This window comes from Artemia franciscana, chromosome 7 (genome assembly GCF_032884065.1).
Source record: "Artemia franciscana chromosome 7, ASM3288406v1, whole genome shotgun sequence".
NCBI lineage: Eukaryota > Metazoa > Arthropoda > Branchiopoda > Anostraca > Artemiidae > Artemia > Artemia franciscana.
The window spans coordinates 17,149,722-17,169,774 of record NC_088869.1 but is presented as its reverse complement, the minus strand read 5'-3'; the positions used below and the strand labels follow the sequence as shown (position 1 = coordinate 17,169,774).

At 36.5% G+C, this 20,053-nt stretch overlaps 1 protein-coding gene across 4 annotated transcripts in view; it reads right to left on the bottom strand.

Annotated features, from left to right (window-relative positions):
- The window catches only part of LOC136028914 (protein enabled-like), a 107,191-nt gene that overhangs the window by 71,318 nt on the left and 15,820 nt on the right, over positions 1 to 20,053 (bottom strand). The window contains exon 1 of one of the 4 annotated variants that reach the window (XM_065706878.1): positions 18,561 to 18,718. The exons of 2 other annotated variants lie outside the window; for them this stretch is intronic. In XM_065706878.1, coding sequence (XP_065562950.1) covers positions 18,561 to 18,604 — 44 coding nt within the window. In that variant the 5' untranslated portion in view covers positions 18,605 to 18,718. Of the gene's footprint in view, positions 1 to 18,560; positions 18,719 to 20,053 lie in introns of those variants that run through there. One more of the 4 variants, XM_065706877.1, reaches the window with a different exon arrangement.

The window sequence follows — 20,053 nt, the reverse complement described above, 5'->3', positions numbered from 1 at the left end:
TTTCGAGAAGGGCGATGAGCTAATCTATGACGACTGGGTGGGCATCAACTTGTAAATACAAGCCACAATCATATTCCAAGGTCTAAGAACAACCCTAGATTCACATCTTAGGGAATTATTCTGATTCTTATACCCCCTTCCAATAAACTTTCTTCCGGACAATTTCATCCTCACAGAAAATCCCCCCAAAAAAATTTCTTGGAGTAGATTCAGTCTCAAAAATTCTCCTTGGCACATTTTCATTTGAAATAGATTTTAAGTACTAATCGTTTTTCTGACAACTCCAAAAATCTCCCCTTCCGTGAAATCCAAACACTCAGAAAATTTCCCTCATACAATTCCCCCGGAACATCTCCACATGCAAAAGTGAACAGGCAAAGACAAAGTAGGACAATTAAAAATAATTTCGTATAGGAATGCTGTCAAATCTTCCAAGTGTAAAATTTCCCTTGGAAAGTCCATCCACGAAAATTACCTCCACAAGGAAAATTATACCCATGAAACCCATCAAAATCCACTCCCCCCAAAATAATGTCTGCATACTTTCCAATTAAAAATACTATACGCAAACAATGGGTAATTTTTTTAACTTAAAGACCTATTCGAGGGGCTAGGAGAAAGTCAGGTTATCTTCAAAGACATAATCTCCCGTCTTTTCAACTATGCTATCCAAAGTGGCTATCTCAAAATTTGATCGGGTGATTCTGAGGAAAAGGGACGTGGGAGGGGGGCTAGTTACCCTACTATTTTTTTGGTCGCTTAAAAGCGACACTAGGACTTTTGATTTATTTTCAAATGGTTCTCTCTCGATGTTCTAGGACCATTGCTGGGTAATATTTAATGAATCTTATATATTTGGAATCACCATAATAAGCCAATTCTTTTGTGTGCGCACAGAAAATGGGGGTACGCGGTTCTTCAAGATAGTGTCAGGTGTCAAACAGGAACTTCTCCTATCCTCATTCCCGTTTGTTATTGTTATGGAACATTATAATTATAAGGCAGTCTTCAGAGTAAAGAGCTAAAGGCTCTAGAGTAAAGATTTTCGGCCGTCACATCTCTGACCTGGACTTCACTGACGACGTTTTTCTTCTCAAAGAAGTGAAACAGCGACTACAGCTGCTACTCGACGCCATAGACAAAAAGGGCGAAAAAGTGAGGCTTACAGTAAATGTCAGTAAGACAAAGAGCATGGTTATATTTGACTCTTCGCAGGCACTGAAATGCAAATATATATTAATTGAACAGGTCAATGATTTTAACCTCGGGAGTTGGACTGATTACAATGGTGAAAAGGCCAACGAAATCAAGAGCAGGATAGAACAAGCCCCGTGGGCTTTTAATAAGTTGAAACCAATCTGGCATATTAGGAAATACTCTATTGGCTTGAAGCTCCGCCTCATGAATAGCAATGTGACGCCCAATCTCCTCTATACAAGTGAATACTGGAAACTAAATGTCAAGCTAGACAAACGCGCCCTAGCCATTAAAAACATATGCTTAAGTAGAATACTGAACACATGGTAGCAGGAAAAGGCCACGAACATATAAGTTCACCGGTCAATCACTAGTTACTGATTTTCTGAAACACAGGAGATGGGCCGTACCTTGACCTCTTTCGTATATCCAGAGAATCACCCTCATGTACAATATGACTGGTGTGTTGAAGGGAGGCACAAAAGAGGTCGACCAAGACCATACCTTGCGATGGCAGTATGGACAGGATCCGATTAGAGGGGAGATGTCTTTTCAAACACAATGGAAGGACGTCAGGGCTGCAGCACAACTCCATGATGTCTGGGGTGGTTTCGTAGACGCCCTATGCTCCATTCCTGGATCTAGAGCATCTAAAATAAGCGACCGCTTATCACTGACCACCGACACTGCAATCACTGATTATATTTGATAGGCAACACTTATGTTTGCAAAGACCCCTTCATCTAAGTATTGAACAATTAATTTTAAAACAATAGGATTTTTTTAGAAAATGTATCGGTGTTGAATTTTTTTTTCTTTCATATCTTGGAGTTCGTGGGACAACTAAATGAGATCCAAATCATCGCAACATTTTGCTATATTTGCTTCTTACTTTAATTTTCAAGCAATGAGAAAAAGGAAACATTTGGATTCAGTTTGTTTATACTTACTACCAACGATTATAACCGTTTGATTATTTATTTGAAATTTTACATCCCTAGAATTTCTACACCCCCGGCAATTGCACCCTCTGTCACCCCCCCCCCCCAAAAAAAAAAAAAAACCTGCCTCTATATAATACACCGGGTGGTCAGTTGGCGAGGCAATTGACCCCCTAGACGTCTCTATCCCCTCTAAATTTAAAAAAATACCTTTCTGGTAATTTTGTTGAAAAAGACCTTTTTGAGAAGTGTTAAGCAATTTCCACCATCTAGTGTGCATGCTCAGACCACCATGCATTGCGTACAGTGCCTTTACGCGTCGCACAGTTCCGTCACGCTTGGTACAGTCAAGTCAATAATGGTACATCTTCTTTATGCTTGGCACACGTCAACTGGTGAACGCGATTTATCAGACTCGCTGACCCCTCATCGTGTGAAGCCCTTGCTTTCTAAGCAGCTTTGCTCCGTAATTGTGTTACGCAGCCAAGCTGAAGGATGAAAATCTCTGTTTTAATCAACATGTTTTTGTCTATTGATCAAGATGAAACCACTGGGAAAAAGAATACAACAAGGACGGATAAAGAACGAAGTCAGAGAGTGACATACCTAACTTACCATAAAATAGTCAATTGTCAGTCTGCCAAATGCAGGCACATGAAAACCAATCAAAAATCCGAACACATTCCAGATTACGGCGAAGGGTTCACTCCCAAAATTTTACAGACATTCTTCGAATATCCAAGTGATGTCAATATAGGAAACAATGGGGAAAACATTTGTTAAGTCTTCCATATAATTAGATCGCAGTAACCTTTTAAAGCTATCCAATACTAGAGAAGACTGTCTAAAGTGCCTGAAGAGTGTAACTCATTTCAATCCGGCTACACATGAAAAATTTCAAACAGCGAATTAAGGGCCGCCATCGAAGGAATCCAGGAGGAAAAAACAGATGTTCATGATTAATGGTAGAAAAACAACAACAAATGATGGAGCAATTCTGGTAACGTACCACCAGCAAGGGGTAATTCGGTATAATAGTAGCGTTTTTTTTTTCGAGAAGGAAGATAACGGATGTGTTTATTTTTTGCTATTTTTTAAGGGTTATCGTATTAAAACAACAGTCCTAGAAAATCAGGAGAAGGCTCATTAGAACGAAACTTAAAAGATCTAGTGCCCTTTTCAAGTAGCCAAAGCCACAGCAAAGTATGTCTTCAGCCATTATGGAAAAAAGCACGATTTTGACTAAAAGAGGGTCAAGTTACAATCCATCAAAAATTCCGAGATCTCCGATCGATTTTTATGAAAAATCCCATCTTGCCCATGAGAAGCTTTTGGTACAGAGCTCTGAACTTGGCGCCTCCTCTAAGCCCACACTCCGACGCGTAGATCGTACTACAACACCATAGGCGGGAACGCAATTTTGTTTTGCCTTGCCTACACAGCTTAAATACCAATATTGGTATCTAAGCCGTGCTGCCGGTTTCCTATCTCCAACCGCTATCATCGCTACCGCGCACTGTGTCCCGAAAATAAATCGAGTTTTCATAACTATATTGGTATCTAAGCTGTGATGTTAACGAGGACTAACGCATTTTCAAGTATTTACTGGGGATGTTTCAGAGATGAAGAAGAATATTTGACGAACATTGAGTGAATTAGCCCCCCTCCCTATTTTGAAAAACACGAATATAATAAAATATTATAAAGATTCGAGCCTAATTCACCAAGTCGTGAGCGTAAGTGTTCATTTTGGGGGCAAGTAAGCTCAATTCTACCAAAACTGATTAGTTGCTCAAATAAGAGTTTGTTACTTTTAACTGAATTTTTTGGATAATCTGTCTGCACTAAGAATTTAAAATACTGGTCCACAAGCCACAAATACTTTCAAAATTTAATGTTCTCAGACACTGGAATGGAATCGCATACTACACGGGGTGGTTGAGTTAGGATTTGAAAAGAAAGTGCGTTAGCAGAACCCTTTTTCTTTCTTACTAATAATACAGCTAAGATCTTTCTTTTTTATGAGAAAAATAAAACAAAAAGCACGGGTTTTATAGCTTATCAAAAAAACAATTGCTTAGCTCTAGTATGTTATTATTAATCATCGTGCTAACACGATGATATGGCGCGGTGGAAGTCTGCCATGTCTAGCAGAACAAATAACGCTCTAAAATGTACATCAGGTTATAGAAAGTGTACAGCCACTTGGTGTTTAGCAACCATAAAACTTAGTCCGTTTTTGAACTGAGAAAGTAATGACTAGAACAAGGTGATCAATGTCACTCGACAACGGATTTAAGCAAGACGAACTTGACTAAAATTGGCATACAGTATCCCACACAATTTGGTGCTCGCCACACAATAGGATGGAGGCGAGCTGGCAGGAGTTCCATTACTCGGTCGCTGTTTCGTAAAAAAAGGACAACAGGATAAATAGTAATATATGACTGGGTAGTGAAATACGGCAGCTGACCCATGTATACGGATCATGTGGCAACCCTGATTATGAGCTTTGTTTCCAGAAGTAAATATTTTTCGTTTGTTTTATGAGAAAATAATACTGAAAAACCTGAATGAATAAACATTGATATATTTAGCATTTTACCATCGATTGGTACAATCAATTGGTACAATGAATAAATAAAATGAACATGACTTACTTCATACGTCCCTTACGGGTTTAGAAGTCCGTAAAGTAAAAAAAAAGCTGGTATTTGAACTCATAAATCTTTTCGATAAACTGTTAATTTTTTGTTATCTTCCTCTGCTTAGAACTTCTATGTGAGCAAAAAAAAAATCTACCTTAGCATGTTAACTTTCAGTTGAAAGCAACTTATCATCGCAGAATAAAGCTCAGAAAAGAATTAACTAAAACTGGGCAAACAAAATGCGTTTTAATGTCCTTAACTAATTCTAAGGGTTTCCCTTTAAGCCGGGTACATAGACATGGATGAATCATATGACTACCAAGCACGCCTAAATCAAGGCATTGCCTACCAAATGGGGTCATAAACTCAGATTACATAACTTGTTAGTAATGGGTAGCATCAAACCAGGTACAACGACAGTAATTTACTACCTTTATAAGTGAGCAATAATCGTGTATGTATGTATGCATTTATTTTCTCGGGAACAGCTCGATATTTTTTCGGGGAAAATTGGTATCCTGAGATATTCTGGCCTAAAAAGTGATCTAGATAGGTCAGAAGTTTGAGAAAATTTGTTAAGAGCCTTAATTTTGGAAATATAATTACCAAATTTCTCATCTTTTAAGTATAAGCAATGTCTTTTTAAGACATAAAAAAAGGTTGAAAATTTTTAGAAGAGAAGCAACAACGAGAATCCATATATGGAAGCCAGCTGCGTGCCAAGTGCTGGGGCCAAAAGAAGTGCTGTGAACGTCACAAAGTCTTTGCCTATCATCAATAAAAATAGGTGGCCGTTGTTTCCCCCCCCCCGTGGAAAAACCATGGAAAATAAAGCTTTCCAAACTTGATAATTTTATTTGAGTTCTGTTTTTTTTTACGTATGGACAAGGAATTTTGGTACTTGTGTATTATACGCCACTTACTTAAGTTAACGATGTGTAAAACTCGAGAACAAACTGGTTTCTTTGTAACTTCAGAAACAAATTTGGGCTATACATTTGCAAATCAGGGGAGGGGTAAAATATAGCTGGTCTGTATGCAAAATATGTTAGGTACAATTATTCAGCATATTATGAAGCAAGAATTGTTTTCTGACTTCAAACTGTCAAAAAGTTTACCCACCCCCCTCTTGTGTGCAAATATATAGCTCAAATTACATGTTTTCCATTTATACTGTTACTTGTCTTTGTCTTGTCTAGTGGTAAGCTGAAAGAAATTACAAATCCGGGGAGATTTTCCGCAGGGGGGGGGGGGGCGGGGCATTTTCTAGGGTATGGGTGGTAAACGTCGGGGGAGGGGGTAAACGCCTGGAATCATCAAAATAGAGGTAGTGAAAAAGTGACCCAAGGGAATACAAGGGTATGCCCAAATAATGCGAAAATACAATGTGGATATTTTACTAAGAAATGTCATTGCTTTGAAGTCACACCAAACAATTTGCCGATCCTTCTTCAACCGTTGAAGAAAATGGTGATTCAGAACAAGGGTGTCCAAGGGCAAGGCACGAGGTGGTTCCAAAGTGACGCGTTTCTACCAACACTTACCCTTTCAATCCTAACCGCCACCACCCCTCTCGTTTAAAAGACAATGATATATGCGGGGTGAATTCTAAACAAATGAAAACTAAAGGGGAATTTGAAACAAAATATCCTCAATATGTTTTTTGCCCAAAATGTATGGTACCTGGTTTGAAAGTTGAAATTTCGATGAACGTCTTGATTTTCTTATCTCTTTTACCAAATCTTATAAACTGTGAGGGTGGATACGCTGCTGAGATGCTTCTGCTTTAATGACAAAGCAACAACTGTTTAGACTGAGTGCATCAACTGCCATGATAATTGAGATTTGCCCCGGGCCGACAAGGGTAAATTCCTAAGTGTGTTCCCAGGTAACCTAGATAGTAGGTCTTATGCGGACCGCTGCAGGATTGTATTATTGATCCTGTCTTCTTCAGTGAAAGCTCCATTAATGATGCGATGACTCTTAATTTACTAGAATCTTTACTTTTTGACAGTTTTCGACTGGACAAAACAGTGACCAACCGTTTCTTGACATACAAGAAGAAGCTAGTACTTTGCTCTAATGCTAGATTTTTCCAACAAAAGGCCCTCAATACTTCTTACGATGTGAGCGATAAAGAAGTCTTAGGAATATTCTATAAAAAAAAGGGTTAATTTCACTTTTTGCCATTTAAGGAATCCGGACACTAAGTTAAAAGGCAATTATGTCGATCTTACAATACCGTCCTTATGCAAATCTGCCCCTTTTATGGAAATCCCTCCCCCGGCATTTTCTTCTTATATAGCTTTCAAGCTTTTACTACCATAAGCAACCTTGTCATCAACAAATTATGATGTTATTTAGATTATGGCAAATAGTTCAAAGTATTTTTAAAGAAAAAAAAATTGAGAACCATGCAATCATCACTTAGTCTAAGGTTCGTAATCAAGGAGGCACACTCGTGCCTCTATAAAGAGGCGACACACGACAATGTTAAGCGATCTTCGGTTCCAGTGGTCGCAGAGGGATGGGGAGGGATGCATTTCGTAGCCCGAGCTCCAACTAAGAAACCTGCAAAATTTCATCCCCCTCCAACTTTTCCTTCATGGGGAAAATCTGGCCGAAAGTTTCGACCAGTCAACCCAAGCCCCCCTTTAACGTTGTCTGATCGGGCTGAAATTCACAAGTTAAGGTCCCCTAGGGCCCAGGAGCTTATCCGCGAAATTTCAGCTTGATCCGATAACTCCTTCCCTGTTTTCCAGAAACCACGCATAGCCACTTAAAATTCATTTACTTTTTTTTCTAGACGCCTACAGGTCACATCCGACATCGGATCTGGGTGTACGAAGACTCATTCGATGCGGAATTCTCCGAGTAATTTTCCTGGAAAGTTTCGTAGGAAAATCTTAACCCCCCGAAAGTTTCGATCCTCCAACCCCCCCCCCTTTTAACGTTGTCCGATCGGGCTGAAATTCACAAGTTAAGGTCCCCTACGGCCCAGGAGCTTATCCGCGAAATTTCAGCTCGATCCGATAACTCCTTCCCTGTTTTCCAGAAACCACGCATTAGCTATTAATTAACGGATTTCTCTCCATAAGAGCCCATGTTAATTTGAAATTTTTAAAAGTTATTGAGAAGTTATATTTTCACACATGCAAGTTATTAGCTCAGTTGGTAGAGCGTGAGACTTTTAATCCTCGGGTCAAGGGTTCAAGTCCCTTACGGGCGGTTTTTTTTTCACAACATCAAAAAATTTTTATAACACCTGGACAGCTTATCATTTGAGAGATAACAGAATATTAGCTTCTTATGAGCAACAATGATTTAAAAGCGGGGGGGTTGGGGGGCGGCAGCCACCCAACTTCCTCTCCTAATTCCTCTACGAGGAGTACAGGAATTATTAAATTACATCCACCATGGATTGTAGAAAAACGTACAGAAATAATATGAAAAAAACTTCGTTTTCTTAAAGAGTTAAAGAGGCTGCGTCCCAAAGTCGAACCTTAAAACGTACAGGAATTAGAAGAGGCAGTTGGGGGGCTGGCGCCCCCCAAACCCCCAGCTTTTAAAGACTCTTTTGTACAGGTTTTTTTTGTGGGGGGACTTCATTGTTACTAATTACTAGTTTCGGCGCAATGGTTCTCCTGTCCTCTTGTGTTTAACATTTTTCGAAGTTATTCCATTATTCATTCATTTCAATTTTTTGTTAATTAAAAGAGGGCCTTTCCGAAGCCAAGAGCGGGGGGTTAGCAAAAAAAACAAAAAACCTGTACAAAAGAGTCTTTAAAAGCTGGGGGTTTGGGGGGCGCCAGCCCCCCAACTGCCTCTTCTAATTCCTGTACGTTTTAAGGTTCGACTTTGGGACGCAGCCTCTTTAACTCTTTAAGAAAACGAAGTTTTTTTCATATTATTACAGGACTAGAACAATCATGTTCTCCAGCAAAACTTAGTTTTCTTTCCGTTAATGACAAACTGACTTTTTTTCTCCTCTTAGGGATAAAGGGCAGAAGCAATGTGTTTGCTTCACTCCATCTCATTTGCTGAAAGGAAATTAAAAGAAGTACCTTCAGGAGTGGAGTCTCCACCTAAATTTGACTCAACACGGCAAACCTCACCAGACCCAGACACTGGAGGGATTTACAGATTTAGAGCTCTTTCTTCATTCACAAGGTGGTAGTGCATGGCCGTTAATAGTTGGTGGAGGGATTTTTCTGCTTAAGTCCGACAACGAACGAGACTCTAGTCTGCTAAATAGACGGTAGATCCTAGTGGTGGATCGCTCTTCTTAGAGGGACAAGTGTATATACTCATTTATTCAGTATGTGAAACTTAAACTTAATCTGTATTTTTAGACACAAAAAAGAGGATTTTCATCACGCAGAGTGGAATCACGCAGTATTACTAATTACAGTGTTGCAGGAGCAAACACTTGGGTTCTTTCCTGGTCTGTCTCCTTTTTCTTTGCTGCCAATTTCAGAGTTATTGCGAGAAATGGGATTCTAACCCACGGATGGGAAGTCTAAGGCAATAAGGCCGCATGTAACTTTAAGGCGGTAAGATGCCTCAAGACGAAGATACCTTCAGATGAACATTACTTCAAGAAATATGGCGTGAACGTGGCTTGCTCCCTATTTTTAAGTCTAAGTTAAGCCTTCTATGATAAACACGCTCCCTATTTCTAGTTTACCCTAAATTATATTTAACTTTACGATGCTACTTATAATGCTTATCTGAGGTAAAAAAAAGAAGTTTTTGCTGTGCCTAGTTCTGCACCGTATAAGGTAGAAGTTGAAGTTGATTTACAGTCAACGGTGGAGAGGAATATCTGAAATTTACAAACTAACTTTTGCCCGAAAGATTGATTAACCTGATGAACATTCTGAAAAAAAGACTAACGACGGGATCGAAACCATGACCCAAACATTGAGAGTCTATCACTTTACCAGCCTAACACCTAAGCAGCTGCTGTTAACACTTGCTGTTCGGCAGTTAATATTTGGTTTTCCACCTGTGTCGGCCTTAATATAGGAAATCAAACTGGTTTCCCTTAAACAGTTTCTCATACCAACACTGCTGAGTATATATAGGAGATATCCTCAATATAAATAAAAAGCCCCGAACTTTCTTCAATTAATAGAAATTGACCAAATTATCCTTCCCCAAAATTGAAGCAAAAGCATAAGCAACGGTGTTCCTTCTTCCAGTATCCCTTGTCAAATTAGGCCTTTAATCATGAAAGTAAGCTTACAGGAAAAAAGTCCCTGATGTTAGTTTTCAATATCAGAATTCAAGAGAACGCTGTCGGTGGGATTATCTTTGATTCAACCTTTTCTGTAATGTTAATGTTCTTTTTTTTTCTCTTCATAAATTTAAGACAACAAAACTTAATTTAAACTTTAATTTTAATAGTATTTTTACATACTTTGGACAAAAACAATTAGATTCAACGTTTTCTATACTGAAGGAGTACTAAAATCCAGTAACGCACAATGAGGATACGGACCTTAGAAGTGTTATCCTTATATTTAATTCTTACATTTATATATATATATATATATATATATATATATATATATATATATATATATATATATATATATATATATATATATATATATATATATATATATATATATATATATATATATATATATATATATATAGGAATTCAAGAAATTCCTGCAAGAAATAGGAATTCTGGCAAGCGTTTGATTCAGCTGATAGAACAGCTTAAGCAAAGGTCCTATCCTTGTATGGTATTAAATAAAAAAAAACCCTTCATATACATAATAATTTCTGTCCGTTTTAAGTTTTACTATTACTCCTTACTTTCAGTGGAAAAAAAACTTGTTTTTTTACTTAATTTTTGATAGTTTTTAAATAATCCCAGGAAACCTGGCCCCACCTCCACGGAGAAATGCCCTCCCCATGGACATATCCCCTCTAGACAATTCAATCCCGGTGAAAATTTACCCAAAGACAATTACCCTTAACAACTCCACGGGTAAAATTGAGACAGAACAGAGGAAGTAAGAAATACAAACAGAATTTTGTATAGGAATTCTGGCAAATTCTTCCAGTGTATAATTTCCTCTGACAAGTTCATCCCCCTGGAAACTTCCCTTCCCATGAAAAGTTCCCCCGTGAAAAAGCCCCCAGCAGAAAATTCGTCTTCCCGCCCTAAAAGGTATGCATGTTCCCCGATAACAAATAATATGTGTAAACAATGGGATTTGTTTTTTAATTTAAAGACCCTCCCGCTGGAGCTGTGGGGGGGGGGGTCATGTTACATCCGAAGGCATAGTTATTGGGCCTTAACAAAATGGCTATCTCAAAATTTTTATCAGACGATTTTGAGGGAAAGGATACGATCACTCCTGGAAAAAAAACACGCATCCGTGATCTTTCTTCTGGCAAAAAAAAAAAATACAAAATTCTACATTTTTACATATAGAAGTTTGACACCTCTACGGTAGGGTTCTCTGATACGCTGAATCTGATTGTGTAATTTTCATTAAGATTCTGTGACTTTTAGAGGCTGTTTCCCCCTTTTTCGAAAATAAGGCAAACTTTCTCAGGCTCGTAACCTCTGATGGGTAAGACGTTTTTTGAGTTAGATTACTATTGAGCCGGGTCACTCCTTACTTACCGTTTGTTACCACGAACTGTTTGATACCAGATAAACACATTAAAGTAATTAGTGCTTTGTACGAGAATAACATTGTTACATTTGATGTAGGAAATGAGGCTAGCAGCTGGTTCCGTATTATATCAGGAGTAAATCAGGGTTGTGTTATACACTGCAAAAAAAAAATCCAACAAAATGTTTTGCTAGACTTGAAACAAGTAAAAAAAATCAATTTTTTTTTTGAAGTTGTGACTTGCTGTTTGAATTCCACAAATTATTGAAATTATTAAGGGACTTATATACTTTTCAGTAGAAAAATGTAATTTTTAACGTACATAGGTTATACTAATCAACTTGTTGTTGACTTCAACAGTAGATTGAAATATCTTGGATTGCATATTAATTTTACCATGGAACCATTGAAAGTAATATGTTCAGTATAAATTTAGTTCAAATATTTGAATTATGACAGAAAAGGGTGGATGCTAAGTGTCTTTTTGAGTTTAAAAAATAGATACAAACATAAAGCAATATATTTTTACTTTGAATTGAATTGAATTTACTTGTCTACAAGAATAGGCTTTTTATGTGGACTCCAAGTATAATAATATCATTAAGTTCAATGCTACCCATCAAAAGCTACAACCCTGAGAAGATATACCTGATTTTTGAAAAAAGTTGAAATACCCCAAAAAGTAAATGAATCTTTGATGTAAATTATATCATCAAGTTAAACTAAATTAACGTCCAAACTAAATTGTAGAGCTCCAAATCTCATAGAACCATTTGATTCAGCATAGTTGAAAGGTCCAATAGCTATGAATCTGAAGATGGCATAGTTACGCAATTTACCCATCGTTTACGATTAGCATTTGTTATCGGGAATTTTACAGAAATTTTTGGGATGAATTTGCTGGGAGGGGGGTTTACAGGGAGAATTTTCTATGAGCAAGAGTTTCCAGTCCGGGGTAAATTACACACAGGGGAAGGGGTGCATTTCCTGGCATGATTTGAAAAAAAATTGAGTTTTTTCCAACGAAAAGTAAGAGCCCTTTTAAAAATGAAAACCAACCGAAATTCTTTGCATATATGAGGGGGCTCATGGACTAATACGCTTCGCTCTATAGTAATGTATTCTGTAAGCGAAATAAGACGTTTGTTTTGTTCAGATACAGCTGGTTAGTTTAAACTCGGAAGCGAAAGTGAAAGATCTTGGATATTAATATAAATGGATGCGTGAGTTCTTTACTTATCTTTCGACTTCCAACTATACATAAATAACCAGTGATAACTGGAATTAGTATTTAAAATATAATTTGTACAATCCCAACTTTTCCCTCGGCATCAAAACCCTACCCACTTTACGCATTTTTAGGTTCAACCAGAAATGGTTGCGCTTCTAGAATTAGTATTTCTAAGTGCTATAGTATGGAAACTATGCTGATTCGCAACATAATTTTCCAGTTTAGACAGCTTGTGACGGAACTAAAGCTTTGCCTTCCTTAGTTCCAATTTAGTGGTTGGCTTCTTCAGAAGGAGGCAGTAAAATTATAAAAACTAAAAAAAATCTTAAATACCTACTTATATTATTTCTAATCGCAGGATAGTTTATTTTACCCCCCTCCCCTTCTAATGATTGAATATATAGCCCAAATTATATTATCTCAGGAATTCCCTGAAACAACCTATACAAGTAAAAGTAGTACCATTAGATCACTTACTTTATGCCATTTCTAAGTATTATGGTTACTCCTCAGACTGTTTCCCTTCCCCCTAATCGTCTCAGACATAGAGCTTATAATATATTTCTCCTTTAATTAATCTCGTGATACGTCATCATGTCTTTGGTTGGTAAATTCTAGTTTATCTACTTTTTGCTATTTTTGAAAAGGGGTTAGGTTAGGAAAATGAAATTTTCAGTAATGAATCCAGGACCAAGAACATACTCTGAGAAGGTAATGCCAAGCTTTTAACCCTCTTTTGATTTCTAAATCTTAGAAATTTAAATGCTTGGCAAGTTATAACTATTGAAATCTTGACAAAGCAATATTTACCTTAATTTTCACTTATCAGTTTCTTTTTCTCTAGTTTTAGTTCTTAAAATACAATTCATGTTGTTTGAATAGAATTTTAAGTCATATCAACGTTTTTTTTTTTCTAAATTTAGAAAATGCATTTACAGATTTTTGAAACCTCACAAATTGGGACTGAGCAAAGTTGTGAAGCTGGAAACACTTTTCTTGTACTTAATTTATGCAGAAGATCAATTTTGCAAGGTCTCACTTTTATAAAACAAATTTTTTTAAAGGTCATCAAAGGTCAAGGCCCTCTAGAGTGAGAAGGAGTACAGATAAGTAATACAAAATACCTTCCCATGACATACTTTAGTCTGTAGACCCATCCCTGAAAGTTTCATATTCCTACCCCAAGCCCATTCCAAGGTAGCAAGAAACAGCTTAATTAGAATTTTACCAATAGAAATATTATTTGAAATAATTAAAACAAGAGCTAAGAGCTCATATGGCACTTGTGACGAGGTCAGAAGAGCCAAGAGTTCATACAGTATGAGCTCTGGCAAAATTCTAAGAATCAATAGATTGTTTTAAAAGGAAAATCAGAAGCTTGATGCCGGTCAGGATTTAAAATAAGAGCTCTGAGTCACGAGGTCCTTCTAAATATCAAAATTCATTAAGATCCGATCACCCACTCATAAGTTAAAAATACATCAATTTTTCTATTTTTTCCTCTCCCTTCAGCCCCCCCCCCCAGATAGTCGAATAGGGGAAAACGACTTTATCAAGTTAATTTGTGCAGCTCCCTGACACACCTACAAATTTTCATCGTCCTAGCACCGTCCAGAAGCACCAAACTCACCAAAGCACTGAACCCCACCCCTAACTCCCCCAAAGAGAGCGGATCCAGTCCGGTTACATAAATCACGTATCTACGACAATTATAAGCGTTTTCCAAGATTTCTGGTTTCCCCCTTCAACTCCCTCCAATGTCAACACATCTGGTCCGGATTTGAAATGAGAGCTCTGAGACATGAGTTCCTTCTAAATATCAAATTTCAATCAGATCTGGTCACACGTTCTTAAGTTAAAATATCTCAATTTTTCTAGTTTTTCCAAATTAACAACACCCAGCTCCCCTAAAGAAAACGGATCCGTTCCAATTATGTCAATCACATATCTATAACGTGTGCTTATTCCCGATCTCTCCACGCTAAGCGTTTTCCAAGATTTCCGGTTTCCCCCTCCAGCTCCCCCCAATGTCACCAGATCTGGTTGGGATTTAAAATGAGAGTTTTAAAGCAAAAGATCCTTCTAAAGATCAAAATTCATTATGATCTGATCACCCGTTCGTAAGCTACAAATACCTCATTTTTTCCATTTTTTCGAATTAACCTTCCCCCAACCCCCCCCCCAATGTCACCGAATCCGGTCGGAATTTAAAATAAGAGCTCTGAGACACGATATCCTTCCAACTACCAAATCATGAAGATCCGATCACTCCTTCGCAAGCTAAAAATACATCATTTTTTCTAATTTTTCAGAATTAAATGTCTCCTCCCCTAAAGAGAGCAGATCCTTTCTGGTTATGTCAATGACGTATCTAGGACTTGTGATTATTTTTCCCACCAAGTTTCATCCCGATCCCTCCACTCTAAGCGTTTCCCAAGATTGTAGCCACCCCCCCCCAACTCCCCGCAATGTCACCGGATCCAGTCGGGATTTAAAATAAGAGCTCTAAAACACGATATTCTTCCGAACATCAAATTTCATTAAGATCCGATTAGTCCTTTGTAAGTTAAAAATACCTCATTTTTTCTAATTTTTCAGAATTAACCCTCCCCCCATATCCCCCAAAGAGAGCGGATCCGTTCCAGTTATGTCAATCACATATCTAGGACATGTTATTATTTTTCCCACCATGTTTCATCCCGATCCCTCCATTCTAAACGTTTTCCAAGATTTTAGGTCCCCCCCAACTCCCCGCAATGTCGCCGGATCTGGTCGGGATTTAAAATAAGAGCTTTGAGACATGATATCCTTTAAACGTCAAATTTCATTAAGAACCGATCACCCGTTTGAAAGTTAAAAATACCTCATTTTTTCTAATTTTTCCAATTTAATCGTCGTCCCCCCACCCCAGATGGTCGAATCGGGGAAACAACAATTTCCAATTTAATTTGGCCTGGTTCCTGATATGCCTGCCAAATTTCATCATCCTAGCTTACCAGGAAGTGCCTAAAGTAGCAAAACCGGGACAGACAGACTGACAGACAGACCGACAGAATTTGCAATCGCTATATGGCACTCGGTAGATACCATATAACAACGGAAATAAACTTAGCAAAAAATAGGGAATCCAACGATGGTATTTTATTTGTATATCATGTTTCATAAAATTCATGAATATATATAATTTGTTTTTTTTTTTATAATATGGGCTATCATTAGGTAGGAGCTAAATTAAGTGAAGTGCTTTTGAGAATTATATACCTCAGTTAGCGTCTTAGAATCCTTTATGGTGGTTTTTAGAATTCTATTGTATTTCCTTCTAGATTGACCAACAAATAAAATAAAACTAATTCCTGAAATAAAAGTAAAGAGCAATATCAAAACTTAAAAGAAGCATAAATTATTCCGCATATGAGCGGGGGTTGTCCCCTCATCAATTCTCCTCTCTCTCTCCCGTCTTTAGGCTAAATTGACGTAGCCCAATTCTTTAAGAACGACTGCTCAAGGACAAGAAACAAAATTAAACTTCAACGTAAAGAGTGAAAGATGAGAATGGAAAACTCCATCTAATACGCAGAATAATTTCTGTCTCTTTCAAGTTTTAACAATGATATTTGCTTTCATTTATGAAAACTTGCATTCTATTTCTGTTCATTTACAAATAATATAATGAAGGCTACAAGAGCGCCCACTGACAATCTTCCAGAGTGGGGGGGAGCAGACGCCAAAATAGTAGTAGTGGGGGCACTGGAATACATTCTTTTAGGATTAAGTTTATTACAAATGTACTTAGAAACATATTTTCAAATTAAAAGAGTAACTGACTTTACAAACAAAACTCCTAGCAAATAATTTATTTAACTCGTTGATTATTTTGCTTGGCTAAGTATATTAAACAGCAATTCTCTCGAATTACTAGGTGTATCAAGTTGAAACTCTCAATGAAGTTAACTAATTAACTGTTTTGACTATTGACTATTACATGTTATACAAATATACTAATATACTAATTAACTGTTTTGGTAATTGACTATTAACTGTTATACAAATAATTAGTAAAATTTGGACTGGTGGGAAAATGTCAATTTGGAGCCTAGAAATGAATACTTTTAGGTAACGCACTATAGATATCCGACAGACCACACATTGACCAACGTGTTATGTATGCTGATTGAATTTCTGCATAACGCAACAACAAAATTAGCTACATTTAATACGCAGTAGTAACAATGATGCCATTCAAAGTCGATCAATTGTTTCCACCCGGCACTTTCGCGAAGTTCCAAATTTTAAAGGAAAGTAAAGTTACTTTTCTTCCAAAGGGAAGAAAAGTAATTTTTCAGTCAAATTTTTGCTAAAATCACAGATATTCTTCCTAATTCATTCTCAAATAATAATTTAAAGAATTCATTTTTGAGTGAAAAGAGAACATCCCTGATTACAATCATTTTTTGGAATCATATTCCCAAATGAAACTTCTTTTTTCCTTGCGATATTTCGGCAATTCACTTAAAAGTTGAGAAGTCTTTTCGTATATCATTGACCCTTAAAGGCTACTTTGAAACATTTCATTACAGCCAACAAAAAGTACCAAATAACTAAACAAAACTTAACCAAAATAGAGTTCACGAATTGTTGTTCAGTCAATATTACAATTCGTCTTTCTCGCAATTTAGTAACCTTACAGAAAAACCTTCAATAACATTTCTACAGAAAGTGAGTTGCTGAAATGTCGACATGGAGAATTCTCCAGAAAAAAAAACGTTAACAAATTCTTAAAGGCACTTTAAAACATTCTAAAATACTTATATATATTATTCCTAGCAGCGTAACAATTTATTTTACCCTCCCCCCCAATGTACAAATATATACCAATATATATATATATATATATATATATATATATATATATATATATATATATATATATATATATATATATATATACTCCATGAATTTTCCATACACGGGCTCATTTCTTTATATCAATTTAACGACAAACAAACTACGTCAACGGCAAAAAGCAGTGGGAAGAAACGAGTCAATCTATGGGAAATTGATTGAGTATAATTTGGGGTGTACATGATGCACTTTTAGGAATGATATAAGTATTTCGAGTATAATTTAGGGTATACATGATGCACTTTTAGGAATGATATAAGTACTTCGAGTATAATTTGGGGTATACATGATGCACTTTTAGGAATGATATAAGTATTTCGAGTATAATTTAGGGTATACATGATGCACTTTTAGGAATGATATAAGTACTTCGAGTATAATTTGGGGTATACATGATGCACTTTTAGGAATGATATAAGTATTTCGAGTATAATTTAGGGTATACATGATGCACTTTTAGGAATGATATAAGTATTTCGAGTATAATTTAGGGTATACATGATGCACTTTTAGGAATGATATAAGTATTTCGAGTATAATTTAGGGTACACATGATGCACTTTTAGGAATGATATAAGTACTTCGAGTATAATTTGGGGTATACATGATGCACTTTTAGGAATGATAGAAGTATTTCGAGTATAATTTAGGGTATACATGATGCACTTTTAGGAATGATATAAGTACTTCGAGCATAATTTGGGGTATACATGATGCACTTTTAGGAATGATAGAAGTATTTTAGAATGATTTAAAGTAGTTTTCAAAATTGTTTCATGGAGTAAGTAGCCATTAAGTAAGAACCGCGGTTTTTTCGCAATACTGTGTCTTAGCGAGTGCGATCATTAGCTTTTAATGGAAGAGACGTGTGATAAGTGCGCACGCAGAAAAATGTCTAATACATCTATTTTACAATCAATAAAATTGAAGATTTACAAGAGCAAAATGAAGAGACGCTTGGCAAGTGCAAACACTCAACCGTTGAAAAATAAACTCTCACCCATTTTGAGCTAAACCAGACATGTCAATGGAATTTTGTCTCATTTCTTTCCGAATTTTTGACAGGAGTTTATCCTTGAAAGAACAGGCATGCAAACACCATTCTAAAAATTTTATAAAGCAATCTTATTGACATAAAGGCTTCCAGGGACAGACTGGGAAAAATTATCCAGGAGACGTGGTTCTTGCAAAGGAGAAAGTGTGTAACATCGATCTTCAGACGAAGAAATCTTGGCGAAAATGCGAAAAGAGAACTTGAACCATAACAAGACACTCGAGTCGGATCTAGTGGTTAATGCATTGAAATCTACTCTTTGCTCCAGTACTCAAACAAATTGAACAAACTTACGATATTTTTTCCACTTTTGAATATGAGATATTAAGTAAAGCATTGCCTGACAAAATTAGCTTAGAATCAATAGGAAAAAGACAATCAAAGCATATATCTAGATTCGTTTGCTATCGAGACTTCTTTTTCTTAAAAAAACGACAAAAATCTGAATGGATGATTCGAGTAAATTTTGTCTAGAAACTGGTTGACCATCCTTACAAAGGCTAATTTGGCTAAATTCTATCAAGCATTTCTACATGAACCAGTATTTCGACACACTGATTCTCAACCACTGTAACGTACAGTTTTTTGCAGTAAGGTTGCAGTGATTTATTTTTTATCTTTTTTCATTTTATTTTTTAACTTCCTGAACTATCCTGATATAGACCAATATCACCTAGAGTGTTAAGCCTATTCTAAAAAGGTGAAAATTCTTATTAACTCAGAGATTGCAAACCTCAGAACAGGTGGGGATTTCCTGATTTAGAAAACAAAAAACTTCCATTAATAACAAACGCAACTATGATAGCGGTAGTTACGTATTATGCAAGACACTCGAGAAGTGAAGCTAGGTTAATCTTAACGAATTATACCAAAAAATGATGAAAATATGTTACTTAAGTAACATAATTATGGAAACTCAAACAGAGAACTATGGAAAGCAGGCCGCCTAGAATACACTATATTAAATACCTAGTCTAACCAACTCTGTATATTAAATATCTAATTAAAACATACATACATCGTAGGTTTTTTCACGATATAATAAGCTAATTTTAACCAGAAGCGAGAGAAAAACCGGTTTAATCAGATCAAACGAAGGAAACTTCTCGAGTGTGTTCTGGATAATACATAAGTACCATAACAAATTATAACTACTCGTAACTCATTTGAAGATATGAATTGTTCATGAATAAAAACTGGTAAAATATGGAATATGTAATTATGTTACTACCCCTATCAGTTTGAAACAACATCAAAATGATACATGGGCTGAGAAGAGTTGTACAAAGATTTGAGCCCAATCTGCTTCCTAGAAAATCGGGCAAAACAATTACAGTAATTCTAAAAAAAAGCTAGCAAGTAGGCTCCCTATTAATTTGAAATTTAGACACTTCAAGGGCAGGGGCCATTGATTTGTTTTCACATACGCTCACATGTAA